General features: G+C 44.1%; 2 protein-coding genes and 1 non-coding gene across 10 annotated transcripts in view; 2 read left to right on the top strand and 1 right to left on the bottom strand.

Moving 5' to 3' along the window:
- LOC103191073 overlaps window positions 1–22,734 on the top strand; it is a 35,082-nt gene that overhangs the window by 3,239 nt on the left and 9,109 nt on the right. For 4 of the 8 annotated variants that reach the window (XM_007912021.2, XM_042337228.1, XM_007912019.2 and 1 more), the window contains exons 6-10: window positions 391–2,313; window positions 2,998–3,034; window positions 3,477–3,600; window positions 4,251–4,343; window positions 5,237–5,770. In XM_007912021.2, coding sequence (XP_007910212.2) covers window positions 391–2,313; window positions 2,998–3,034; window positions 3,477–3,600; window positions 4,251–4,343; window positions 5,237–5,366 — 2,307 coding nt within the window. In that variant the 3' untranslated portion in view covers window positions 5,367–5,770. Of the gene's footprint in view, window positions 1–390; window positions 2,314–2,997; window positions 3,035–3,476; window positions 3,601–4,250; window positions 4,344–5,236; window positions 5,771–22,734 lie in introns of those variants that run through there. The other 4 variants (XM_042337226.1, XM_007912023.2, XM_007912024.2 and 1 more) reach the window with 4 other exon arrangements.
- On the top strand, window positions 10,336–12,304 carry LOC103191072 (presenilin-1-like). Its single transcript, XM_007912018.2, is given in 2 exon segments — window positions 10,336–10,545; window positions 10,547–12,304. Coding segments are annotated over 2 exon segments (1,179 nt in total). The 5' UTR covers window positions 10,336–10,354; the 3' UTR covers window positions 11,535–12,304.
- On the bottom strand, window positions 20,270–20,386 carry trnal-caa. Its single transcript has 2 exons — window positions 20,349–20,386; window positions 20,270–20,315 (listed from the first exon to the last, which is right to left on the bottom strand). It is a non-coding gene; the product is annotated as a tRNA-Leu (tRNA).

Raw genomic sequence — 22,734 nt, 5'->3', positions numbered from 1 at the left:
GAAAAATTATAAATAATTCTAGACTATGTAATTCAATCTGAACTGTTTGTTCACTTTCTCTCTCTAAGCTTTAGTCCGTGTCCCCTTGATCCATATTTTTCGACAAGGAGTACCTACCTACACTAATCTGATACACCTGATATTTAGTCAGATTCAACTTCATTCTTCAAGTAGTTTGTCTAATCCCCATTGAAATTACATCAATGACTTGGCTTCAGCCATCATTTGCAATAATACGTTCTCTTTTGTAACTTCAAGTATTTAGAAAGCTTCATGAAAAATATTCAGATTGATAAAACGAATAGGATAGTAAAACAAATGAAAGTAAAGCGACTTTGGATATGGTCTTATGTATTTTTTCTACATTTTATTAAATTTAATGATTTACAGAGTAAACTTGAAGAAGATGGCAATTCTCAGAACACATACCTTCCAGATTCAGACAGTAACTTTGGTACCAGCCACCGAGTGCAGGTATCACAGTCATCTCCAGAACGGATTGTGCTGAATATAACCAGTCAGGGAAATGCTGAGGAACTGTGCAGAAGTCAGCATGGAACTGAGGTTGCTGATGGGATAATGAAACTGGACTGCGATGAGGACGTAGTGATTGGAACTATGCAGGCAGGGGCTGAGCCAGCGGGATGTGAACAACAGAGACACAATCACACCGCAGCAAACAGCCTGGGAGAGCCTGAGTGTTCAGAAGCTGAGCAAGTCAACACCAGGTTCTGCTCCAGCCTTTCAACAGCAGCCACCGAGGAGCAGACTTCAAGCGATTGTCATGTGGAACCACAGCCTGGTCCGAAGGATGGTCTCACTGAACAACCAGAGCTTGAAAGTTCAGAAAAACCCTTACCCAACACCGAGCTCGGCCCTTCACAAAGCACCATCTGCCCGGCTGAGAACACGGGAGAAAATCTTGCTTCCAATATTGATCAAGTGTATTGTGAACAACAGTCTATGAATCAAACTCAAGATGGAACAGATAGGAAGATGTTGCTGGTGAACACTGAGACAGTCCAATCCCGTGACTCCCCATGCTTGGATAACACTGATGCCCAGATTAACACAGCACTAAACCTCACCGAAGAAATAGCTCCAGCTGGGAGCCAGCCTCAGAATCGGATTGGCATTGAACCGCTGATTGAAGGTCCTGATGGGGTTTTGCCTTTGGCAGATAAAGGAATGGCGGACTGCCTGGATGCGTATCAGCAGAAGGAAAACATTAAGGAAGAGGGACAAGGAAATATAAATAAAGATTTGGAATGGGGCTCAGACGGTCTGGGTGTTAATGGCTTTGTGGATTTATGGATGAAGCAGGTTCAGGCAGGAACCAGCACAGAAGCTAAAAATACAGACAAAACAATAGGTCCTGACAAAGCCGGTTTACCTGTGGAGGAGATGTTATGGGACATCACTGTGGAGGACTTGAGCTCACAGCCCTTGACTAGTGCGCAACATCACACCAGCTCACAGTGCTTGACCAGCGGGCAGCCCAAGGCCAGTGGGCAGCCAGATACCAATGGGCAGCCAGACACCAATGCGCAGCCAGACACCAGTGAGCAGCCACAGACCAGTGAGCAGCCACAGACCAGTGAGCAGCCACAGACCAGTGGGCAGCCACAGACCAATGGGCAGCCACCCACCAGTGGGCAGCCCCACACCAGTTCACACCGCTTGACCAGCGGGCAGCCCAAGGCCAGTGGGCAGCCAGACACCAATGGGCAGCCAGACACCAATGGGCAGCCAGACACCAGTGAGCAGCCAGACACCAGTGAGCAGCCAGAGACCAGTGAGCAGCCACAGACCAGTGAGCAGCCACAGACCAGTGGGCAGCCACAGACCAGTGGGCAGCCACAGACCAGTGGGCAGCCACCCACCAGTGGGCAGCCACCCACCAGTGGGCAGCCACCCACCAGTGGGCAGCCACCCACCGGTGGGCAGTCACAGACAGGTGGGCAGTCACAGACCAGCATCTCACTAGTATCCACTCCAGAATGTTTGCAAACTTTAGCAGAGAAACAAGGTGATATTTCAATGACTCTGCCGACTTTGAAATATGAAGCAATGGCATTCTATCTTGATAGCAATCACCAGAGAGCAGTTATCGGAGAGACTGCATGGTGTGATAAATCAAAAGAACACAACAGTATAACCATCGCTGGAGTCGGAGGCTGTGCTCTGTCTGTGGAAGATGTAGGTCCCTCAAGTATGGAACAGGAAAGCAAAAGTACTCAGTGTATGGTACCTGAGAGCGGGATCCAGAGGAACAGAAGACAACCAAACCTACCCTCCAACATGCAAACCGAGGTAAACAGTTTAAGTCACATAGGTTGGTTGAATGCAAAGAGCCTAGTTCTGTTAGATCTTGAGGAGGAGATTCTGGTAAAAAGGCGGCAGCGTTAATATTCCTAAATCACAGAAGTCCGCAAAGCTACCGCCTGAGCAAGTACATTTATCGTTTCTGGACACAACTCCTGTAAGGCGTGTAGCAGAATTCTATCATCAAAGACCCCACACAGAGGATGATCTCCCCTTTAATACCATAGCCTTACAATTTAACGGTGGAAAATTGTGGAACATTCTTAAATTCAGTCTTAATTTGGAAGCTGGTTATTAAAAAGAACTGCAGAAAACCGGCATCAAAATTGAGACTGTGTTTAAAGATTGGAAGAGAGAACTGAACACAGGAAATTCAAATAAATAATAATCCTTGCATTTGATATAGTGCTTTTCACGTCTTCTAGACATCTCAAAGCGCTTCACAGAATACACTGTAAAGTGAATTGACTGTATATTTGTGGGCGAAACACAGCAGCCAATTGCAAAATATAAGCCCAATTTGCACAAAAGCACTGACTGTGGTTCCATGGGTTTGCAATGATCGCAGTGCTTTGCTACTGAGCGCAAATTTGAGGATACCAATAATCAATAAATGGGTGTACACCTGAAAGATATAGCTGCTATTTCATTCATGATTTATCTTGTTTTCAGGTGGTCTGCCCATCCACTCCTGATAGGCTGCAGCCAGGTAATTAAAATTGGAGCTAAACCGGTTGGAAGTGATTTCTTCATATAGTGATGGTGGTGAGAAAACTATGCCCCAGAAAGGCTTTAGAGGCAGAATCAGTTGGGAAGTTTAAAAGAGAGAGATATAGATACTAGTGATGTAAGGGGATGAAATTATAATAATAATGTATTGGACCCTCAATCCATGACTATTAGTGGGACAGCTGTGTGCAATTGGCTGCCGCATTTTGCCCACAAAATATATAGTCAATTCACTTTACAGTATATTCTGTGAAGCACTTTGAGACATCTCAAAGACTTGATAAGGTGCTATATAAAATGCAAGGATTATTATTTATTATCTGGAGAAAATGTAGGGTTAAACAAGCTGCTGTAACATAATAAATTGTCAGAACCCATTTGCTGGGCTAAATGTCCTTTTATATTCCCAACCTTCCTCATAGATTCTGAGTTGCAGCTCACTGAACCAACGGAACAGCGAGATGAAAGAAAGGAGATCTCTCTGCCTGTTGAGCCTGTGGATGATGACACTACCTTTGGATCTGAGCTGGAAGACCGGGAGTTGAGGTAAAGCAAGTCACATAGTTATAGGATGGCCATACAATTGGTTTCGCCCATAAAATACACAGTCACTCCACTTTATAGTATATTGGAGTTCAAGGACAGATCAACCATGATCTAATAGAATGGCGGAACAGGCTGAATGGCCCCCTCCTGTTTCCATGTTGCTATATTCTATGAAGCGCTATAAAACATCTCAGTGATGTGATAAGCCGCTATATCAAAGCAAGGATTATTATTACATCTCCACAGCAAAATCTGTGTGGCATGACAGTCATGGCATATATTACCATTGATGGCTTGTGAAACAATGGCTTGTGAAACAATGTTAAATTGTTGAGAGAGATGCCTGAGATGTGCCTGCCCAGTTTCCATGGTGTGCCTCCTTCTTATTCTGAGGCCTGATTTGTAAATAATAATTCCAGTGCCTACAGTGTCAAAACAACTCAAAAACACCTTGCAGATAATTACTATCAAATATTGTGACAGTGTATTTGCAGACAAACATGGCGGACACAGAGATCCTACAGAAACAGTGGTGATGTGAATGATCCATTTGTCTGGAGGATTGTTGACAAAAAACATGTTTTAAAAAGTTGAGTGACACTAGGTGTGAGGATGCTAAGCATACATATAAATCCCTGTTATTGTTGTAGTGAAGCTGCATTGGAGTTGATGTCTGCTCCAATTGAGGAAGAGGATGCGACTGCCGTTGTCTGTGGTCTTATTAACGAGCTATCGAAAATGAAGTTAGTGAATTTTAAATCTTATGGATTGACAGGGATACTTTCACAATAGAGCAGCCTGTTCACTTGTCTTTGACATACTTGAGAAGTAATAGCCAATGTGGGTCCAGGTCTGCCATTTGAAACTCTGTAAAATCATAAAAGTTTACAGTAAATGGCGCTATCCACTCTAATCTTGTTTCCTCCTTTTCCCACACACTTTAATATTATTCCCATCATCTGATCTGAGGGTGTCCTGCACATTCTTGATAAGCAACCAACAGCACTTTAACCAATAAACATTGAAAACAATAGGTGTGAAATTAGTCAGCACTAAAAAAGCTTGTGTAAAGATAATATGTAGCTGGTTTCTGTTCCCGCCTCCTCCACTCAACCCACCAGGCTTGTTTAGCTGTCAGCAGGTTCTGCAGAAGAGTTCAATGAGGAATTCATGATGGCAGTGAGTACTTGCTACCTTTTGAGTTGGTGCCACATCTGACTGTGCTTGCGCAATGCGCTGCACATGGAATGGGGGTAGTTTGCCAAGTTCAGTATGTTTGCACACAAAGCTTAACTAGAAATGCTGTTGAAACGTCTGAGCCTGACCCCTTTTACATCGCCTAGAGGGCACACGCGGTAGCTGACACTCAGCGCATACTCCCAACATCTTGATATCGGCACTGGAGTAATGCTGTAATGTCTGAAAATTATTACGAAAATATTTTTCGCGATTTCTGCTCAAATTAGCTGTAGCGTTTGCTGACACCCACTCCACTAGAATATCCATTCTCCTGCTTTCCCTATTTGCACAACTCACATTCCTTTCCTTGTTACAGAATCCCATTAAGAAATACCACATTTGAAGCCCATCATTCTCTATTCTGATTGTAACTGTTTTTGGTGGTGGTTGTCTTCAGCCGCCTGATTATGGTTGCTCACAGGGAGCAAGAAAGACTGAAAAGGCAGAAGCAGAGGAAAGGGAAGGCTGCCGGGAGATACGCTCATACCCCACTGGCCACATACTCTGTGAAGAGGAAAGATCTGTGAGAAAGCCAAAAGACCAGCTCGCAGACCCTGGTAACTAAAGTTATTTGTTTCACTGAGAGTTTGAAAAGTTCATGTTGTAAAGACCAATTTGTATTTGCCACGTTGTTGAGCACGGATGTGCCAGCAAATTAGCAAACTAAAAATTAGTAATATGTTATCATTCTGGGTGTTTAATGCTTTGTAAGTGTGGGGAGCATAATTAGCATGTTTCTGTGTTGTGGGATTGCGGGCAGTGTTTGTCTGAATATGGTGCTCCACTCACTTCTCCATTGACCTGCTTTTGTAAAGGGAGGGAATGTTTTGATGGCCGTTGTAGCTCACTTTGAGGATTTAGTTCTTATTGTTGTCTTTTTAAATATAATGATTTGTAAGTATTCATTGAAATAAAGCATGTGTTCAGTTTGCTAATTTGTACACTGATTCAGTTTGTATGGTAATGCTTTGCTGGCTGGGGGTGGAAATATTATTTGTGCATTCTTCTTCCCCTCCCCCCCACCCCCCTGCCAACACCCATTCGGGAGTTGCGTATGGTTACTAAGAGATGACCTGTTTATTTGTGTTTAACAAATTTTTCTTTTTGATTGAAGATAGCGCCCCTTTGTTTTCTGGGCGGTATTTGTAAAAGGTTGAAATCACTGTTGGTAGTATCTGGTGATTAGCCAGTGGTTCATAGGCCTTGTTTGTATCTGGAGATTGCTCCCCTGCTGGAAGGTGTGTGTTGATTGAGTGAGTACAGTTGCGCTGTGAAGCTCCCCACATTCAAATACCCCGACAGCATTCACAGATGAAAAATGACAAGTTGAGCAAGGTACCTGAGGCTCACCTGGCACCTGGAGAACTGGAAACCGAGGTTGTCTCAGAAGGGAAAGAAAATTGGGATGTTCTAAATATTAAGCTGTAAAAGATTAATTATAATTAAATTCAATGAAAGTTTAGAATCTGATATGCGAGGAATCCTACTCAAAACGTTTGGTCTGTTGGAGTGTTTGCAACCACTCAAAACAGGTTCGGATTCGGTAATACCAACAGGTCAGAGTCTCAGGATGTTTTAATCAAAACAAACCTTTAATTATGCATACATGTGTTTAAAAAAAAGTCACATCTATCTTAATAAAACAGAGCAATACTACCGAGCATTGCAAGTTCAGCACTTTGTCTTTACAGCAAGCCAACGTTAGTTCTTCAAGCAATTTTTCCTAGCTTTCAGTCTTCTGTCTTCTTTGTCCGAGCTTTCAATCTTCGTTGTTCTCTGCAACCACTCAGCGATGCTCTGGAGTTAACTAACTTAAGTTGAACCAGGGTTTTTATAAATGTTTCTACCAGACCGAGACAAGCTCCAGCCTTGGAAAGGAGAAGAAAGATGTCCTGTGTTGAAGAATAATGAGCAAGCTGCTTTGTCTCAAAAGGGTCTGCTTATCTAGAAGATATGGGTACAAGTATGTGCAAGGGTCAAGTATGTTGGGTACGCGCGAAGATGCTTCATTGGAGAAGAAGCTTCATAAGTATTTTATGCCATTTTAACCAACTTACAACAGGTCTTACTCCAATGAATACACACAACTAAGATCCCTCTCCTTCAGTTCAAAGAACGTCCTCAAGTCACGGAAAAAATGTTCAATGTTTTATTCAGAGAAGAATCATCATATAATACAAATGTTAAGACAAATCAGACAAAGGGTCAAAAATGCGGGATTTTTAACAGGATTCCTTAAAAAGGAAGCCAAACCCTGTATCTCATCCGGTAACTCTCCCATTACTGTCCACATCTGGAATAGAGTTGGTACCAGAGTTGGCAAGATTGCTCATAGAACTTTGGAAGCCCTGTGTTTTAGACCCCGGTGTCTGTCTAGACCTAATATCAGTGACAGTGAATGTAACTTTGCCCCCATCAGCTGCTGATTTTGCCCGCAAAATATTCAGTCAATTCACTTTAAAATATATTCTGTGAAGCTCTTTGAGACGTCTCGAAGACGAGATAAGGCAAGGATTATAATAGGATTATTTATTATAAACCTTTACAGTGGGGATATCTGCCGCAGAATCGAGGATGCTCTATCGAGCAGCAAGTGGAATTTCCCACCCAACGAGCTTTCATCTGCCTCTGTTGCAACTGGACTTGCGGTTTGAGTTACTCTTATCATCTGCTTTCTTATCTTTAACATCAGAACCAGCACCAAACATCACAACTGCGCAACAAACTCTCATAGAGCCCAAATCAATCATTCTTAGCGTCTTAGCCAAATACTACTATCAAAAATGTTAAACAGTTTGAACATACTGTAGTTTATTGCCTTTCCTTTTTTAAAAAAAAGTTTTCAAATTAACAACAACAAGATGACATGTGTATAGCGCCTTTCATGTCGGGAGGACGTCCCAAGGCGCTGGACAGTGTAGAGCTTTTCAGACCTGAGCTGGGGTTAAGGGGGAGAAGGGAGGGAAGCGGAAGGGGGGTGACCGATGGCATAGTCGAAGAGGAGGGTTTTGAGGTGGGAGTTGAAGGAGGCTAAGGGGGGGGGGGCGAGGCGAAGTGACTGGGGGATGGAATTCCAGAGGTTGGGGACAGTGCCTGAAGCTCTCCGGCCAATGGTGGGGTGGGTGGGTGGGGGGACGTGGAGTAGGCCGGAGCCGGCTGAGCGGAGAGAGCGAGCAGGATGGTAAGGGGTTGGGGTGAGGCTGAGGAGGGCCGAGCCCATGGTGGGGCTTTGTAGGTGAGGACCAGGATCTTGTGAACTGGATCCTCTGAAGGATAGGGAGCCAATGGAGTCGGGCGAGAGTGGGGGAGATGGGGTCACGGAGTTTGGTGCGGGAGAGGACATGGGCTGCAGAGTTAGTTCTGGATTATCTGCAGCTGTGGAGGGAAGGGTTGGGAAGGCCGACAAGCAGGGAGTTTGCACAGTCGAGGCTGGAGGTGATGAAGGCATGAACAAGAGTTTCAGCGTCTGAGGGTGAGGTAGTGGCGGAGTCGGGCGATGTTATGGAGGTGAGGGAAGGCAGAGCGGGTCATGGCTTGGATGTGGGGAAGAAAAGACAGTTGAGGGTCGACAAAGACACCTATGTTCCTGGCGGGCTGGTGAGTTGGTGAGCTGTAGTGGGCAACCATGGAGGTTGATGCTGCCAGAGCCTGAGGTGCGGAGGCGCTGGCGTGAGCCAATCAGGAGGGCCTCAGCCTTGTTCACATTCAACTGTAGGGAATTTGCCCTCATCCAGGACTTGATGTCCGACAGACAGTCTGTCAGGACAGCAGTGGTCCTGGAGTTGAGGGTGGGGGCAGAAAGATAGAGTTGGATGTCATTTGCATACATATGGAAGTTGACCCCATGTCTGCGGATGATGTCCCCGAGGGGGAACATGTAGATATTAAAGAGGAGACAAGGACAGAGCCCTGGGGGCCGCCAGATGTGACAGTGTGGGGGCTGGAGGAGAAACCGTCAGAGGCAACAAAGTGGAGACGATGAGAGAGATAGGAATCGAACCAGGCAAAGGCAGGTCCGTGAAGATTAAGTAAATTAAAGGTGCAAGGAAGTGACATCAGGGTAACTTGGGAAGAATCTTCCCAGTTCCAGGAAGAATGATGAAGTTGGAAATTTAGTCTTTTGTTCACAATCATTTGGATTGTAGCTTCAGCCAGCTGCGTTTCTCAGTCCCTTCTCCTGCAGCGATGTGTAGCTGCCCTGGAACACGGGCACAGTTTGGGCATTGACCCTGCATTTCTGACCATACACAGTGTCCTGTTCTGTGATTGTGTCACAATTCAGATTTATTGTCGTGCATTTCAGTCCAGCCGAAGGGCTTTTCCTAACTAAGTTGAACTGTGACTGATCAGTGTCGCTGCTTGGCACACACTCTCCTTCGGTTCATGTTTGGGGATACCCAGTGACAACAGCTTCTCATGTCTGCTTATTGGATAGTCCAGCTTCTCTTAAATTGTTCACTGTGTGTTCAGATGTAATAATCTTTCCATGCGCTTTATTCAGTCCCAGATAATTTGTCCACAGGTCAAATTAAGCACTGACATCTCCAGTGTGTCTTGTCCAAAAGCTGAAAGTAAGAGTGTAACAAGTGTCTAATTGAGTGAGGAGTTTGGAGAGGTGGGAGTGGTTTGTACAGAGCAAAGGAGCTGGAATTGGCTGGAGATTGTTATCAGTCTCTGGCATGTTGTTCAGGGTCAGGGCAGGATAGTCCTCACTGATGTAACTGAACATGAGAATTGTGCAGTTTTACGGTGTAAAAAGGACAATCTTAAATGACAGCTGATCCGACTCCAGACAAATTTTGGGTCAAACATGTTTGGAAACTATATTCCTCAATACCTTTGTGTACATAGACTTGTACTTGCCCTGAAGAATTAAACGGTTCTACACCCCTATATTTACACTCATGGTATGGTTCGCTCCCCATCGCAGAGTGTACTGAGTGGCCTCTGTGTTCAATCCTCACTACTGAATGCAATTCCCTAGGTGTAACTTGACTAATGAATTTTTCCACGATAACAGGTACTACCAATTGCTATTTAAATTAAAGCGAATTGGGAAGCTTCTGTCCTCAGTCTTTTATTCTAAACAGACTATGACTTAGGCTCAATCTGTTTGTGTATTCCCTCTTTTAATTTATACAGAAAGCTCGAGAAAGCACGGTTAAGTAAACTCCACAGAATTTTATTGTAGTTTCGATGAAATCCACAACGCTCGGCATTAAATCTTAAACGACATGATAAATATAAATAAACACAACTATGAGATAACAAACATTAATCACACTTAAACTAAACACGCCAGCAGCCACTTGTAAATTAAGTTAATTAAAGTGCACGAAGAACCAACCTCTGACTACTATAGTATCAATAGTCAGAGCACTATTGTTATCAGGTACAAAAAAGCGACCCCAAGCACATGGCGTTCGTTCTTTTATGGGCATTGAGCTCCTCCCTGAAATAGAGTACTTAATAGTAATCGTATGTTAAACATGTTAAACATGTTAAACATGTTATCATGCTCTTCGTGCCTGTCACCTTGTGCATGGTGGTGGTTGTGGCAACCATCAAATCGGTTACTTTTTATACACAGAATGATGGCCAATTGTTGTACACTCCATTTACAGAGGACACGGATACCGTTGGTCAGCGAGCTGTGAACTCCATTCTCAATGCCATGATCATGATCAGCGTGATTATAGTAATGACTACTGCTTGTACTTCTGTACAAGTACAGGTGCTACAAGGTAATTCATGGATGGCTTATAATCTCTTCACTCCTGTTGCTTTTCTTCTTCTCCTTCATCTATTTAGGGGAGGTCTTTAAGACGTATAACGTTGCTATGGATTACTTCACGCTAGCATTAGTGATCTGGAACTTTGGTATAGTTGGAATGATCTGTATCCATTGGAAGGGCCCACTTCGGCTGCAACAGGCCTATCTGATCATGATCAGTGCTTTAATGGCGCTTGTCTTCATCAAATACCTCCCGGAGTGGACTGCGTGGCTGATCCTGGCTGTGATTTCAGTATATGATCTGGTTGCTGTGCTGTGTCCGAAAGGTCCCTTGCGCATTCTGGTTGAAACTGCTCAAGAGAGAAATGAACCAATATTTCCAGCTCTGATCTATTCTTCGACGATGGTGTGGTTGGTTGGAATGGCAGATCAAGAAGCCAGAGCAAGTTCACCAGCAGACGAGCATCTGACTTCTGCAAACATTAGTCTTAACAACACCTGTGTTGATGAGACTGCTGAGGGACCCACTAATGCAGGCGAGACCAATACCGATGATGGTGGATTTGATACAAGGTGGAGGTGTAACAGAGATGAAACATTGGGCAACGTTGAGTCCACTCCAGAGAGTCGAGCGGTTGTTCAGGCCATGCCAAGCCCTCCAACGTTAGATGACGATCCAGAGGAGAGGGGTGTGAAGCTTGGTTTAGGGGACTTCATATTCTACAGTGTTCTTGTTGGAAAGGCATCAGCAGCAGCAAGTGGAGATTGGAATACAACTCTAGCCTGCTTTGTTGCCATATTAATTGGTTTGTGCCTTACTCTACTGCTACTTGCCATCTTTAAGAAGGCTTTACCAGCACTTCCAATATCCATTACATTTGGGCTAGTTTTCTATTTTGCTACAGATAACTTGGTACGTCCATTTATGGACCAGCTTGCTTTTCATCAGTTTTATATATAGTATTTTTTTTGTAGGGAGTATTTCAAAAATGTACTGTAATTATATTGTAATCCTGAGAACTGGAAAAGGGACTTTCATAACTGATCAAGAATATAACCATATCAGAAGTGGAGACAATAAAGCAATGTTGAACCTGTGTGGACTATAATTGTTACCTGCTTAATTCATTGGATTTCTGATCAAATTATACCTGACGTACTTCAGAAGCAATGTACAGTGCGGGAGAAATCTGTTTCTGTGGAACGTGAACCCTGCTGTTTCTGTGGGACTTGAACCCTGTAAGCAATTTGAAGACCTCAATCCATCTGTGCTGAAGTTTGATGCAGGGTTGGTTGGTGCGGGATGGCGATGGGAACATTTTAATTATTTGAAAGCAGGAAATGAAAAATAAGTTAACAAAATACTTTTTTTAAGATGCACTGTTTACTGCATAAATCATTTTTGAATATTTTCCAGAACCATTTTCCCTGAGGTGATCTTTCTCAAGTCATTAGATGTGTGACTTCTTGGGCAGATGCATGATGAACTTTTTGCTTTTGTCTTGAATCCAGGTTTTCTGAATAATAGCTAAACTAATACAAATGTATTTTTTTTCTCCCCATTTTACCCCAGTGAAATACCAATCATGCCATGCATTTCCTGAAATGTATTTGGAAAATAATGTACATGAATGTATTGCAACTTTTTTTAAAACCTAGTTAGGTTCAGAATGAAATTAAATTGAATTATGGTCGTTGACTAGCAGCAATTAAAATTTAGTGATCCATCAATCTTCGACTGTAGCCTTTATCTGTCAACACTGAAGGGTTTCTTTTTTGGGGCTTGGGGCATGGGGTGTGACAACAGATTGAAAAGTACATCATTAAATGTTCTATAGCGAGGTGACTGTACATTTATGCAAAGTACAATATCAAATTTGACATTTGTGGAGTCCTGTAGCTCAGTGGTTAGAGCACTCGCTTTGCAAGTGAGAGACCTGAGTTCAATTCCAGGCACAGGGCGAGACCTTGGGCAAGTTTCCTTACTCCACACAGAGCCTAATAATAATCCCTCCAAAAATCAAAAACAATAATTAAATTGGTCATTTTCAATCTACGACTGTTTGTGGGACATTGCTGTGCGCAATTGGCTGCCGCGTTCGCCCACAAATGTACAGTCAATTCACTTTACACTGTGTTCTGTGAAGCGCTTTGGGACGTCCTCCCGACGTGAAAAGCGCTATATCAAATGCAGGGATTATTATTATTATTATTATTATTATTTCACCAATTACTTGATGTAATTGGTGCCTTTTTAATGGTCCATTCAAATCCTCCCCTCAGTTGTCCAATAGGGGACAAGTGCACTTCCGATCCCTACTTTGCATATTAGAATGGTAAATAACCCACCAAATTGTTGCAACCAACACCTTTGGACACTTGATGGCAGCGCAAGTATTAAACACAACATTAACTACATTAAAAAATATATTTAAAGGGCTACTCAATATATTTATAATACGCATGCACCAGTTCTACCAAACTTCGGCACTTTCCGAGTTACCCTGAGCACAGTTGGTAATTATTAACCACACTCACACTGGTTAATACTTTTAGCGAACACATAAACTTCACAGAACATATTTTAAACAACAGACAGGCATAAAAATCAAAGGATTGGGTGACTGACAAGCAGGTGGCAGAAGCGCTTGGTGTGGGCTCTATCCCCACTCGCATTACACAATGGGCAGGTATACCTCCTCAGAACTGGGCATATAATCTTTCCCTCGTTGTCTTTCAGAGCGTGAGAATTGTAGATGTGTTCTGATTCCCTGTTCTGTTTACAAAACGCACAAATGTTCTTTAACTTGTGGCTTGCCTTTTAACTGCGCTGTGTGTCAGATGGTGGCAGGACAACTCTGTTGCTCGGCTTAGAAGTAAGTTCAGGCTGGCTTTCCTCCATTCCATCAGGACTGATCAAAGTGTTTGTCGCAATTGTGGAGTGAAATTGATCTTCCAGGGATCTGCCCATTTCTCCTCCAGGCCTAACTGTAGGGCTGCCCCTGCTGCCGGAATTCTGACCAAATAGAGCTGCCTGTCCTCTATTTGTGTCACAATTTAGAAGATCTGTATTCGTATGTTGTGATTCCGTGCTACCATTCACCAAGCCTGGTCTTCCCAATTCTTCCTTCTACCTTCTCTCTGCACCCACTGTGCTCAGTCCAGTCAGTGGATCTATTCTGAGTTGTCTTGTTATAACTGTTATTGCTCAAAGCTGTTGCCTCATGTTGTGATGGAAATAGACTCTCGTATTCCCATCCAGCTTCTCATGTCCCTGCTGGTTGGATAGTCCAGGTTCTCTTGAATTGTTCACCATGCGTCCAGATGCAATAATGTTTCCAAACACTTTATTCAGTCCCAGTCCACAGATTGAATGCAGCACCTGGCATCTCCATCAGTGTGCTTTGTCCTACAGTTAATATTAGTATCTGATTGAGTGAGGAGTCTTGGAGAGGTGGGAGTAGTTTGTGCAGTGCAAAGGAGCCTTTCACCAATGGCGGCGCAGGAGGAGCTGGAATTCATAGAATCATAGAATTATACAGCATAGAAGGAAGCCATTCGGCCTATTGTTCCTGTGCCGGCTCTTTGAAAGAGCTATCAGAATTAATCCCACTCCTCCTCTCTCTCCCCATGGTCTTGCAAATGTGTCCTCCCCAAATATCTATCCACTTCTCGCTTGAAAGTTGTTATCGAATTTGCTTCCACCACCCTTTCAGGCAGTGCAGTCCAGTTCTGAACTGTGTGTGAAGAAAGTTCTCCTTATCTCCCCTCTGGTTCTTTTGACAACTATCTTAAATCTGTGTCCTCTGGTTACCGAACAACACGCCATTGGAAACAGTTTCTTCCTGTTAACTCTATCAGATCCCCTTATAATATTGAACACCTCCATTAAATCTCCCCTTAACCTTCTCTGCTCCAAGAACAACAACAACAAGATTTTGTTTATAGAGCGTCTTTCACGTCGGGAGGACATCCCTTGGGTCCTTGCGCTGGACAGTTGGGTCAGGACTCGAGCTGGGGGGAAATGGTCAGGGTGAGGGGAGGGAAGGGATGGAGCGAGGAGGGGGTAGAGAGTTGAGAGGAGAGCTGAAGGCACGGAGGGCACGGTCCCTCCCTTCTTTCAAGGCACGTCAAGACCTAACTGTTTTCCCCTCCCCATCCCACCTCCCTCGGCCCCCCACGCCCAGCTCGGGTGCCCATTCGGCAGTGTCGAGTGCTTTGAGACGTCCTTCCAATGTGAAACAGGTGCTGTTTAAATGTTATGTTTATAGAATGTAAACAAAACATATTGCTTGTGGGGCCTGCAGATTGTTTCTTAATAGGGAATCCACCCCTCGGCAGCCAACAGGTTGGACCCCCACCACCCAATGGACTTAGACCAATGTTGTCATGGAGCCATGAGCCACACGTGGCTTATGAATGGATTTTGATGTGGCTTACAGCCACCTCAGCCGAAAGCATGTTTCTCCGATACTTCCAGCTGACAATATGCTTACAGAGACGTGTGCGTGGCTATTTAAACGTGTTATGTGTATGTGGTAAACAGTGAGAGTTTGATTCCTGGCAGGGCAAAACTTTTGGCAAGTTTCCTTGCTCCACACGCCTCTGTCTGCCCAGCAGTAAGTAGGAACGCAGTTGTTAATCAATTGACAGATTGCTTTTCCGGGTGTAATAATTCCTTGAAAAAAAATAGTTTGGTCACTCAATCTACGACTGTTTGTGGGACACCTTTGTTCGCAAATGGCTGCCGCGTTTCGCCCACAGACTATAGTCAATTCACTTTACAATATATTCTGTGAAGCATTTTGAGACATTTTGAAAACGTGATTAGGCACTAAATCAAATGTAAGGATTAATATTATTTCTCTCGTCAGGCTTTTCAATTGAAATAGATATCTAAAGTAATGCTTGTCCAATCATACTAAACCAGTATACTCAATTGCTACATGTTTTTTCATTACAAAACAATGATGTAGATTTGTATATTAAACCCACAATTCCCACAAACTGTTGTCTGTGTATTTAAACGAGTATAAAATAAACTAATAAGACATACCCTCAAATACATGGCAGTGTTTGGTCAACTCTAGCCCTGCAGTGAGGGGCCTGGGGTGAGGGCCCTGGGGTGAGGGTGAGGGGCCGAGGCCTGTGCTCACACTCCATGACCATCTCCAGGCCGCTGCCCTGGCTTGGCGTTGTGCTCTGCCACTGGCAAGTGATCTGGGGAGGGACCCTGCATGAGGGGTGCTATATAAAGGCACGTTGTTGTAAAAAAAAACAGGGCAATCAGTAAAATATGACATTTCTGAGTGTTATTAGAATCATAGAATTATACAGCGCAGAAGGAGCCATTTGGCCCATTGTGTCTGTGCCGCTCTTTGAAAAGACCTTCCAAATCAACCCCACTCCCCCGCTCTCCCCCCATAGCCCTGATCAGCCCCACTCCCCCGCTCTCCCCCCATAGCCCTGCAAACTTGTCCTCCTCAAATAATTAGCTACTTCTCTCTTAAAAGCTGTTATTAAATCAGCTTCCACCAGCCTTTCATTGCGGGCAAAGCTTCCATTATTTCCACCCTGACTTCCCTCAGTAACCTGGGATGCATCCCGTCCGGACCGGGTGACTCATCTACCTTGAGCACCGACAGCCTTTTTAGTACCTCTTCTCGCTTTATTCATATTCAATTTCTCTACCCTCTCCTCCGATACTGTGACCTTGGCTGCGTCCACTTTGTTTTGTGAAGACACATGCAAAGTACTTATTCAGTACATCAGCCACGCCCTCTGCCTCCACAGGAAGATTTCCTCTTTGGTCCCTTATTGGACCCACCCGACCTTTGACTAACCTTTTATTCTGTATCTGCTTATAAAATACCTTAGGGTTCCCTTTTATGTTACTCCCTAATCTTTTCCCATACAATCTCTTTGCCCCTCTTATTTCCTTTTTCAGTTCTCTTCTGTACTTTCTATATTCTAATTGATTATCTTCTGTATTTTGGACCTGACATTTATCATAAGTCTCTTTTTTCTGTTTTATTTTAATCCCAATTTCCTTGTTCATCCAGGGAGGTTTGGATGCCCTCCTTTGCGCTTTGTGGGAATGTATTTGTTCTGTCCCCGAACTATCTCCTCCTTGAAGGCTTCCCATTGCTTGTTAGCTGCTTTACCTGCCAATCTTTCTTTCGAGTCCACCTTGGCTTCCTTTTAAACTCACTGAAATTAGCCTCTTCCAGTTGAGTATCTTCACCTTTGATTGTTCCTCGTCCCTTTCCATAAGTACTCGAAACCTAATGATGTTGTGATCACTGGTGTCCAGATGCTCTCTGACTGAAACTTGCCCCACTTCATTCCCCAGAACTAGATCCAGCACTGCTTCCTTCCTCGTTGGGCTGGAAACGTACTGATCCAGAAAGTTATCCTGCACACATTTCAGGAATCCTTCCCCCTCCTTGCCTTTTACACTGTTATTTTGCCAGTCTATGTTAGGATAATTGAAGTACCCCATTATCACTACTCTGTTGGTTTTGCATCTATCGGAAATCTGCTGCAGATTTGCTCGTCTATCTCCTTCCCACTATTTGGTGGTCTGTAGTATACACCTAACAGAGTGACAGCTCCTTTTTTGCTCCTTAATTCTAAAGAAATAGATTCTGTTTTTGCACATTGTCCCTTTCCAGGACTGTAGCTGTGTCTTTAATCAATATTGGCACCACCTCCCCAATCTCTTTTTTCCCCCTCCCTATCCCTCCCGAATCCATTGTAGCCAGGAATATTCAGCTCCCATTCCTGCTCTTGTTTGAGCCAGGTCTCTGTTATTGCCACCACATCATAACCCCATGTGGCAACTTGAGCCGCAGCTCACCAATATTATCTGTCACACTCCGTGCATTTACGCACATACAATCCAAGACCGACTGAGTCTGCTCTGAATTTCTCCCCCATCTAATCCCTCCTTTTTCTGGATTACTCCTGATCACATTGCTATTTGTCTCTCCCAGCCCTCTATGTAACTTGTATGTCCTCTCTAATGCTACATCCTGATTCCCTTCCCCCCTCAAAATTAGTTTAGACCCTTCCCCACAGCACTAGTTAACCTCCCTGTGAGGACATTGGTCCCAGCCCTGTTCAGGTATAACCCATCCACCTTGTACAGGTCCCACCTGCCCCAGAACTGGTCCTAATGATCCAAGAACTTGAAGCCCTCCTTTCTGCACCATTTCTCCAGCCATATATTCATGTGTTTGATTCTGCTGTTTTGATAGTCACTTGCATGAGGCACTGGGAGTAATCAAGAGATCACCACCTTTGAGGTCCTACTCTTTAGCTTTTTCCCTGGCTTCTGATACTCTCCCTGTAGGATCTCAGCCCTTTGTTTCCCTACATCATGGATCCCAACATGGACCATGAATTCTGGATGTTCCCCTTCCCCCTGTAGAATGCTTTGTACCTGTTTTGTGATGTCTTCAACCCTGGCACCAGGGAGACAACAGACCATGCGAGAGTCACGTCTTTGGTTTCAGAAGCGCCTGTTTGCTCCTTTCACCATTGTGTCCCCAACGACAATTGCATTTGTTGAGATTCGCAGTACAAAATGATATGTTGAAATAAAGAGCAGGAAAGTTGGAACTATAGACTAAGAGGAAAGGAACAGTTAATTTGGAAACCTAGCTGCACTTAAGATTGAAGAGGCAGAATCGATAGACGGAACTATGTGAGACAGATGGATAATAAAGATAAGGAGGTAGAGTAAAGAAGCAGAACAAAGGGGTGGTCAAGATAGGATAACACCGGGGGGGGTTACAAAAACAAGATGTGGGGCCCTGCATTACACATCCTGAGATGTTTTTGAGACCTTGGTGACCTGGTTATATGGCTCAAGGTTTGACAAATGATTGGATGAAAGGGGGCATAAAAGATCCCATTGAAACACTTTGGAAAAGAAGAAGGAAGACCGCAGCAGTCTGCAGGCCAGGTAGAAGATTGAAAGCTGGAAGACTTGGAACCGCTTTGCTTAAGACAGAAGATTGAAAGCTATAAGATTCGAGAGTGCTTTGCTTTAGACGGAAGATTGAAAGCTGGAAAACCTGAAACAACCAACTAGAACTTGGTAGTATGGTTTGATTATTTGTATACAAGCATATAATCTAATATAACCTTATATGTGTGAGTAGCAGGCAATTGGCTGAGTGTATTAACCTATTGGGATTCTGAGTATTAAAAGAACCAATATAATCCATTTGATCATGTGTCTCGTATTTGGATTTTCTAACACATTGACACTCTTCCCTGTGTCCCCCTGTGCATCCATTTGCTTTTGATTCCCCACCCTAGGGGTGTCATCACCCTGACTGGTATTCAGTACAGAGAACTGGTTTGTGTGTTTGTCCAGGGCACACAAAGCATCCAGGAGTTCCCACAGGCAACTGGTCTCAGCTGTGCTGCCATATTCCCAGACATGTTTTATATTATTGTAATATAAATTTATATATTTTATAATTATGCACCTTTTTTCCCCTCTGCACTGAATTTCCACTATCACCAAATTCCTTAACAGAGTTCTTACTCTGTTGTGCCTCACTAACCCCCAACACCTGGCCTATGATTAACTGCTTAATCTTGTTTGCCTGCTTACATATAAGATTGCCTTTACCTCAAGAAAGATTTCCCACGCTTCTGCTGAATGAAAGAGTTCTCTTGCTCTTTGGTATATCGTTTGCTGAAGAATTCCCACTCTTACCAAATTCCTTAACAGAATTCTCACTCTGTTCCACATCAGTCCGTTCCCTCCTCACGCTGCTGGGCTCTCTGCTCAAGGTTCTAAAGTTCTTTCTCTGTGTGTACAGTCAGTTCCGATTCTTAACTCCATGAACTCTGCTGAATTGGCCACCAACAAGGGATACCGCCCTGAGGAGCGAGGCAGAGGCCCTGGAGGAATCGTGTGTGAATTGCCACTCTGGATACCTCGTTGCTGAACCCCTTTCCCTTGGAGTGACAAGATATCTGGGGTTTATTGTAACTTGCACCTCATGATGTCTCTACTCTCTTAGGTAGCTCAGTATGGAGTCTTGTAGCTCAGTGGTTGGAGTACTCACCTCGCAAGTGAAAGACCTGGCTTCAATTCCCGGAAGGGTGAAACGTTGGGCAAGTTTCCATACTTCACATACTTTTGTTTACCAGAGTAAGCAGGAATCTGATCACTAGTCGATTGACATCCCTTTTCCTGGGGTAAAAATTCCTTAAAAACAATTTGATCACTCAATTCACGACTGTTTGTGGGGATGCTGCTGTGTGAAATTTGCTGCTGCATTTCGCCCACAAAATATACAGTCAATTCACTTTACAGTATATTCTGTGAAGCATTTTGAGACATCTCGAGGATGTGATAAGGCGCTGTCTCAAAAGTAAGGATTATTTTGTTGTAGATATGAAAATGCAAGTGTTAGTTAAATTCTAGCAACTTGCAAGTGCAACTGTACAAGCCTTAAAGCGACCTGTGTGGCTTACACTGTTGTTCATGAACCACCTGTGTGGCTCAGTACAAATCTAGGCTCGACAATGCTGCCTTAGCCCCACTCAGCCATTCTGATTACTTTGCAGTCTCTTATCTTTAATGTAAATCTCGACACTTAGAGCGATGCTCCTGCCATCCTCTCACCCACAATATAAACAACCCTGGCAACTCAGGGATAAAAATCTTCATGTCAGAAGTGGGATTCAAACTCACGCCCCTAGAAAGGGACCAGAAATCCCCAGCCATCGCAAGGCAAGGATTGCACTCCTTGAGTCTGGTGCCTTAGACCACTTGGCCATCCTGACAGATACTTTCTACAACATCCCAAGTCGTTACCTCATTGTACTGTAGGCACCATGTACAACAAGTGACCTTTTCAATCACATCCGGTAGCTTGGCAAGGACTGGTGTGTCGGGGTACAGAGTTTTGTGTGGATGAGTATCGGGGCAGCGGAATCCTGAATGAATTGTATTTGATGTATTGTGGAGTGGGAAGACCAGCGAGGACAGCATTGGAATAGTTCAGCCGGGAAGTGACGAAGGCATGGATAAGGGTTTCAGCCGCATTGGTTGTGAGGCACAGACGGAGGCGGGCCATGTGGCGGAGGTGGACACAGCGGTTGCCAGACCTGGTAAATAATTCAGAGAGGATTTGAGAGAGAGAGAGAGAAATGAGAGAGGACAGGAATGAAATCAGATAAAGAAAAAATAAAACTATACTTAACCTGAGTTGGAAACTGGCACACGGAAATAGAAGTAGTTCAAAAGGAGTAGTTAGCCTGGAACCTGCTCCCGTGGAACCCCTACATCTCGGCCCCTCACCCGCAGTGTCGGCCCCCACGCCCATCGCTAATCGTTGTCTCTGCTCTTGCCACCCTGACCTCGCCGCTCACTTGCTCACGTCTCAATCTTATAATAATCCTATAATAATCCTTGCATTTGATACAGCGCCTTAAGAGTTGTATCAAATGCAAGGATTATTATAGGATTATTATAGGATTACTATAAGACGTCTCAAAGCGCTTCACAGAATATACTGGAAAATGAATTGACTGAATATTTTGTGGGGGAGAAGATGACTCCAAGGGACCGTCATACAGAATATAATTTCAATTGGGTTTGAAAAAGTAAACCCAGATCAATACTTAAGGATGTATCAAGGCAGTCGGACAAGAGGACATAGGTTTAGGGTTGTAAAAGAAATTTAAAGACAGATATCGGGGAGATTTGTTTACACAGTGGGTAATCAATGACTGGAAAAGATTGCCAGCAAAGATGGTTGAGGCCAGGCTCGAGATTTATTTAAACAACAGTTTGGTGCAGTTATGAGTTGCAGGTCCTGGAGAGATGCAGTACAATGCAAAATTATACTTGTAAAGCGCCTTTCACCTCTGGAGAACGTCCGAATGGTCAGGGATTAGGACACGAGGGCAGAGAGGGTCTGAGTGTGACTGACGGTACAGCCAAAGGAGGGTCTTGAGGCGTGCCTTGAACGAAGCAAGGGAGGGAACTAGACAAAGGGAATGTGGGATGGAGTTCCAGAGGGTGGGCAGACAGGCTAAAGGCCTGACCGCCAATGCTGGGGTGGGCCAGGCGGGGGACATGGAGCAGGTGGGAGGCTGGTGAGCGGAGGAAGTGAACAGGTTGATAAGGGTAGCAGGTTGATAGCAGGTCGGAGCGGGCCTTGAAGGTGAGGACGAGTATTTTGAACTCGATCCTCTGAGGGATGGGGAGCCAGTGGAGCCGGGTGACGGTGGGTGTAATGGGGGCCATGGAGCTTGGTGCAGAAGAGGACAGGAGCTTGCACAATACTTATGGTTTTCCTTTGCAAATTTTTTAATCAAAGTGGCGGAAGCCTCAGACAGTGAGTTGCAGTCTCCTGTGACTAAGACAAACAGCGATTGCTCATTCTCATTGGTAAGACTTATACTGGACATAAAGCTCAGTGACTTACTCTCCTGCTTAATAGCCATAAAGGAAGAATTCATAGAATCATAAAATTATACAGCACAGAAGGAGGCCATTTGGTCCATCGTATCTGTGTCGGCTCTTTTAAAAGAGCTTCCAATTCAATCCCACTCCCCCGCTCTCTTCCCATAGCCCTGCAAACTTGTCCTCTCCAAATAATTATCTAGTTATTTAGATGATCTGCAGCTTGTGGAGGGAAGAGTTGGGAAGGCCGACAAGCGGGGAGTTGGCATAGTCGAGCTTGGTTGTAATCAAGGTATGTATGAGGGTTGGTATGCGGTTTTAGCTGGTTAGACTCCAGCGGTTACCCCAGTGCACACTCTGGGGTCCCCAAACCTTAGCTCTTGCCAACCTGTGTCTAATATTTTCCAGAATTAGGTAAGTGGGAAGCATCAGATAAGATCGATTAGGCTGAAGGGCCTTCTTCATCCACACCAAATTTCTGATCTTGTGAAATGCAAGGATTATTATTTGGTAATCTAAATAAAGAGTTATTTGCAGGGCTTTGGGGGGAATAATTGGTAAATGGAATGTTTTTTTCAAGGAGCCAATAGAGCCAACGCAGCCTTTTACAGTGCTGAAAAGTTCTATGGTTCTATCTTTATGATCTACTGTAAACTCCTCTACCCAATCCTGGATATCTCTTTCTAAATTCCTCTGCCTTACTCCCGGCCTCTCAGCTTTC

Source organism: Callorhinchus milii, unplaced genomic scaffold, assembly GCF_018977255.1.
Source record: "Callorhinchus milii isolate IMCB2004 unplaced genomic scaffold, IMCB_Cmil_1.0 Scaffold8, whole genome shotgun sequence".
Taxonomy (NCBI): domain Eukaryota; kingdom Metazoa; phylum Chordata; class Chondrichthyes; order Chimaeriformes; family Callorhinchidae; genus Callorhinchus; species Callorhinchus milii.
The sequence above is the reverse complement of the archived record's forward strand: the minus strand, read 5'-3'. Positions and strand labels throughout refer to the sequence as shown.